Here is a 5,000-nt window from a genome sequence, read left to right on the forward strand (position 1 = left end):
CAAATAGTGAAACACACCCATCTCACTCTCCGCATCTTTGATACTGCTAAAATATTCCTCTGCGGAGTAGTTGTCGCTAGCAGGGGTCGACGACTACTGACTCTTCCCTTGACTTTCCCTCTCTTTATAAGGAGCCAAATCCACTCGGTTCCCCTCCACATGCCATGAACAAGGGAAGGGGCTGACAATTCGCCATACATTCATCAGTAAACAAGCATGGTGAATTACTTTAGTTTACTGTGTGTGTGTGTATATATGTATGTATATATATATATATATATATATATATATATATATATATATATATATTTGTGTATATATATATATATATATATATATATTGATATATATATGTGTATATATATAAATATATATATATATATATATATATATATATATATATATATATATATATATATATATATATTATGTATGTGTTGGTGTATGTGTATATGTATATATATATATATATTTATATATATATATTTATATATTATATATATACATATATATAATATATATATATATACATATATATATATATATATATATATAATATTACATATATATATATATAATATATATATATATAATTATATATATATATTATATATTATACATATATATAAACACACACACACACACACACACACACACACACACACACACACACACACATATATATATATATATATATATATATATATATTACTTTGGAAAAATAATATCATTAAATAATAGAGGATCATATATCAAGTATGAAAACTGCTGTATATCAAGTGTTCTTATAACTCTAAATTCTGACATTTGAAAATGCATATTGAAATTATCATCCCTCAGATTTCACGGCATTATCCTAAAATGTGAAAATATGATGCCGGCATCATGAACATCATGTCATTTGCTACGTGACAAATGGAGCAATACACTCATCCACGTGTGGGCACGCACCCACACACACACACACACACACACGCCTGTAGCATTTGTACTGTAGGTTTCATTAGTATTTTTAAAAATCTTTTCTTCTTCCAAAGCTGGGACATTAAACAATTATTATTAAACAAGTTATTTCCTTGGTTGTGTTATATTACCCTCAGTTCACAGTTTGACCTGTAATTCTGTCTGACCTGTATGTCAGTTGTTATATATAGATATTTTTTTTTACAATTCAACATTCTCTAAGTTTATTTTCTACATTGGAGCTCCCATGTAACTCCCTATAATTAATTTTGTAAGAAAATGAAGGTATTATTAATCATAACTTCCTAATTTCAATGTCTATATGTATTTATATTACATCACACGCACACACACATACATAATAATCCTTTCATTACAGTGAATGTGAAGAACATGATAAGCTGATATGGACTCTATATTACGATTTTAGTCTATTACAAAAACGATAAAGCAGATCAGAAGGCCTCACACTACGGACAGAAAATAATAATAAATAAATAAAAAATGGCTTTCACAATGAAATGGAAAAATGAAAATTCCAGTTACATGTTTGTTGTGCTAGTGAGTCTATAACGACCTATATGAAAAGTGTTTAGAATGTATTTTGCATATTCCCAATACCATTTTGTGTAAAGAAAATGATTGCATAAAACTTTTATCATACAAATTTACTTTGTATTGTAAGGTAAGAAGATTGCAGTATAATAGCAGCGAAGTAGAATTGTTGATTTTCTTTCTACCCTGAAAGAACGGTTTATATTGGCAATACAACATCATTTATGAATTAAGCACATAGATCATGTAAGTCTTTACTCTGTTCTACAATGGGCAGCAGGTTCTTTTTCTTCACCGATGCACAATTTACAGTTAATCCGTGAGGCGGATATAACACAATTTTTATTTTCAATATTTGTAACATTGCTGGTTCATGACCACTGCTGCATCTGAAGTAAAACTGTGCTGGCAATACTTTGATATAAGAGTTGCATGGCCTCAGCTACATATAATACTTGCAACATACTGGATCCTTTCACTTGCCCAGCAAATGCCCATTGAGTGAAGCTGGTAAATAATTAGCATTGTTACTGATTGCTGCTTAATCCCTGATAATGAATATGGTTATCAAAGTCAAACAAAAAGAACTAAAATAATCTCAATGTTGCCACCATTTTTCATCCTTTGGCATAGATGTTTGTTCACCTTAAGGGAAACAATACTAAAAAGAGGAAGGGGAGGGGAAAAAACAACTTCAGGTGCCAGTATGGTTATAAAGAGATTGTTGTAGGTTATCCTGTGCAAATTATGTACAAGTCGAGTTGCTGGATAGAAAAAAATCAAGTTGCAGGCACTTAACCAGTAGAAGAATGAGGACAAAGTCTATGTAAAGACTGCAAGTTGATGGAAGAGAACATTCAAATTGTAAAAAAAAATAAAAGTAAAAAAAAAAATCAAAAAAAATCTGAATACCACAGATCAATAGTTTTGGCATGAGAATATGGCTTTACATCATGAAAAGACTATGTAGTTTATATATTCTATTTTAATTATATTATTAGTGTTAATCTGTACAATATAAATCAAATTAGATAAAATGATCAAGGAAATCAAATTTATCACACATAATATACACAATGAAATTGAGCTCCCGGCCAGATATTAAAAAAAAGTAAAGAAAATACACTGCACAATATGAAGCTGAATTGCAAAATAAAACAGTGGTTACTACAAGCAGATACCCCATTGTAGATTATACCTGCTTAATTTCAAATCTGCTTATCATGTTATTGGTTATTTCTAGCATTCCATATTGGTTTCCTTTCTATTATCATACACTCCTTGATAGAAAGCAGTGTTTTTGCCTGTATTTAATGATCTGATTAGTTTTTTCTCCATAGTTTACTACTGTGCCAAAAATTAATATGGCACTTAATAAATACTTTGATATATAAATCAACAATGCAAATGCATATAGATATTTAAGCTTTATCTAAACAAGTTTTACACTTCAGGTTCTCTTCGTTTTATTAGTTTCAGTCAAAGGACCAAATTTCAGTATTTACTGTAGTTCATAAAAGCTCAGTTCATTTAAAATGACAGTATCGCAGGATCCTGCATCTGTATTGATAAGACATTTCTATAATGTCTCCTGGCTGAAAAGTTGGTGGTTAATAGGTCATAGGGCATTGTTAAGGAACAACATTGTTTTTTTTTTATTTTTTATTAAATAGACTGCATAAAAAATGTTTATATTAAAGAACATTATGTGCTTTTTAGTGTGACAAAGGAGAGAGACTAGAAAACATGTAACTCATGCCTCAGTGTTTTACTGATATATACCCTTCTGGCGGGCTCGTCTCAGTGCATAAAAGCCCGGTGTAGCATCTGCTCCGCAAATCTGGCTTATCCTTATCCTTATACCCTTTATATTCACATGTATGTGATCAGTCTACAAAAGTACAAAAAATAAGGGTTCTTGGGTATTACTCAGGAAAGTCATGAAAAATACCAGAATTAGCTGAAACAATCATTATTCGTACAATTAACAAAGTTCAGAATTTGTTGGAAATCACACTCCTGCATTTCCAAACTTGGCAAAATCTCCAAAGTCCTCAAAAGTTTGACTAGATATTTTGTGGCTTGAGGAAGGAAGCGCTCTGGCAGTGTCTGAAGGGCCCGTGGAAGAGGCCTTGGCGACGGGGAGAGAGGCAGTGTTTGCTAGGGAGGGCGAAGTGATGACTGGCTTGACTTTTGAGTGAGAACCATAACCACCGTGGTCGTCATGGCCATATCCGCCGCCATGACCGTGATCATCGTGTCCATAGCCACCATGACCGTGGTCGTCGTGGCCATATCCGCCGCCATGGCCGTGGTCATCGTGACCATATCCTCCATGACCGTGGTCGTCGTGGCCATATCCTCCATGGCCGTGGTCGTCGTGGCCATATCCTCCATGGCCGTGGTCGTCGTGGCCATATCCTCCATGGCCGTGGTCATCATGGCCATATCCTTTGTGGTCATCGTGACCATATCCCTTGTGATCGTCATGGCCATATGAACCCTTGTGTCCTCCCTTCTTACCGTAGGAACTCTTGTGTCCGTAGTGTCCTTTGTCGCCGTAGTGACCCTTGTGGCCCTTGTGGTCATCGTGGTATTTGCCCTTCTCGTGGTGTCCCTTGTGGCCGTGCTTGTCGTGGTGATGTCCACCCTGGAACAGATCATTGTCATTATTCCTTTCGCTATTGCATATTTGACACTCACTAAAAGCAATTACTGTCTGCTCGTGCAATGTACACTCTGTCTAAAGTATTTCACTGAACTTAGATCAGTGCTTACCTTATAGTGACCTCCCTTGTAGTCCTTGCTTTTGTGACCCTTGAAGTAACTGTCGAAGTCGTCGTACTTGCTGTGGTACTTCTTTTTGTCGCTGTCGTCGTAGAACTTCTTGTTGTGGTGGTACTCCTCCTTGTGGTAGACGTTCTTGAAGCCCTGTTAAGTGGAAAATAAGAAATTAAATTGAATTCAAAATAGTAAGATAATAATAGCATTTACAAGAATGTCACCTTAATTTCTGATATCAATTTGACTAACCTTGTCCTTGTGGCCTTTATTGTGGTGACCCTTGGACCCGTAGTGGTGGCCCTTCTTGCCCTTTTTACCTTTAAGAGAATCACCGTAATACTTGTGCTTGTCGTGATGACCCTTGTACTTCTTGCCATCGTTGCCTTTGTATCCCTACCAAGAGGAAATGTATAAATTAGTTCTCAGTTCGCAGTATACTTAAATCTGAAATACTTCAGCAGCTTCCACGTAATTTAAATGAAATGTTCTTCTTACCTTGTAGTGGGCTTTCCCATGATCACCGTAGTGGCTACCTTTGTGGCCCTTGTTGGCTTTATGTCCCTTGTGACCCTTGTAGCCGGCCTTGTCGTGATAGGATCCCTTATATCCTTTGTCAGCCTTGTGACCTTTTCCACCTCCATAACCTATGTGATATTATAATTAGTAATATATTATACCCACAGTAGAATATAAAAATA

General features: G+C 34.9%; 2 protein-coding genes across 2 annotated transcripts in view; both read right to left on the bottom strand.

Annotated features, from left to right (window-relative positions):
• Positions 1 to 117, bottom strand: part of LOC147471327 (uncharacterized) — a 2,196-nt gene extending 2,079 nt beyond the window's left edge. The window contains exon 1 of the mRNA XM_086539861.1: positions 18 to 117. Within this exon, the coding sequence (XP_086395987.1) occupies positions 18 to 35 (18 nt within the window). The 5' untranslated portion in view covers positions 36 to 117. The remainder of the gene's footprint in view (positions 1 to 17) is intronic.
• Positions 118 to 3,387: 3,270 nt separating this feature from the next.
• LOC122242798 (uncharacterized) overlaps positions 3,388 to 5,000 on the bottom strand; it is a 2,041-nt gene continuing 428 nt past the window's right edge. Inside the window, exons 2-5 of the mRNA XM_086539866.1 lie at positions 4,798 to 4,946; positions 4,552 to 4,695; positions 4,297 to 4,449; positions 3,388 to 4,168 (exon numbers count right to left, since the gene is read on the bottom strand). Coding sequence (XP_086395992.1) covers positions 3,530 to 4,168; positions 4,297 to 4,449; positions 4,552 to 4,695; positions 4,798 to 4,946 — 1,085 coding nt within the window. The 3' untranslated portion in view covers positions 3,388 to 3,529. The remainder of the gene's footprint in view (positions 4,169 to 4,296; positions 4,450 to 4,551; positions 4,696 to 4,797; positions 4,947 to 5,000) is intronic.

This window comes from Penaeus japonicus, unplaced genomic scaffold (assembly GCF_977035675.1).
Source record: "Penaeus japonicus unplaced genomic scaffold, GWHDUDI00000001_assembly GWHDUDI00000009, whole genome shotgun sequence".
Classification (NCBI taxonomy): Eukaryota; Metazoa; Arthropoda; class Malacostraca; order Decapoda; family Penaeidae; genus Penaeus; species Penaeus japonicus.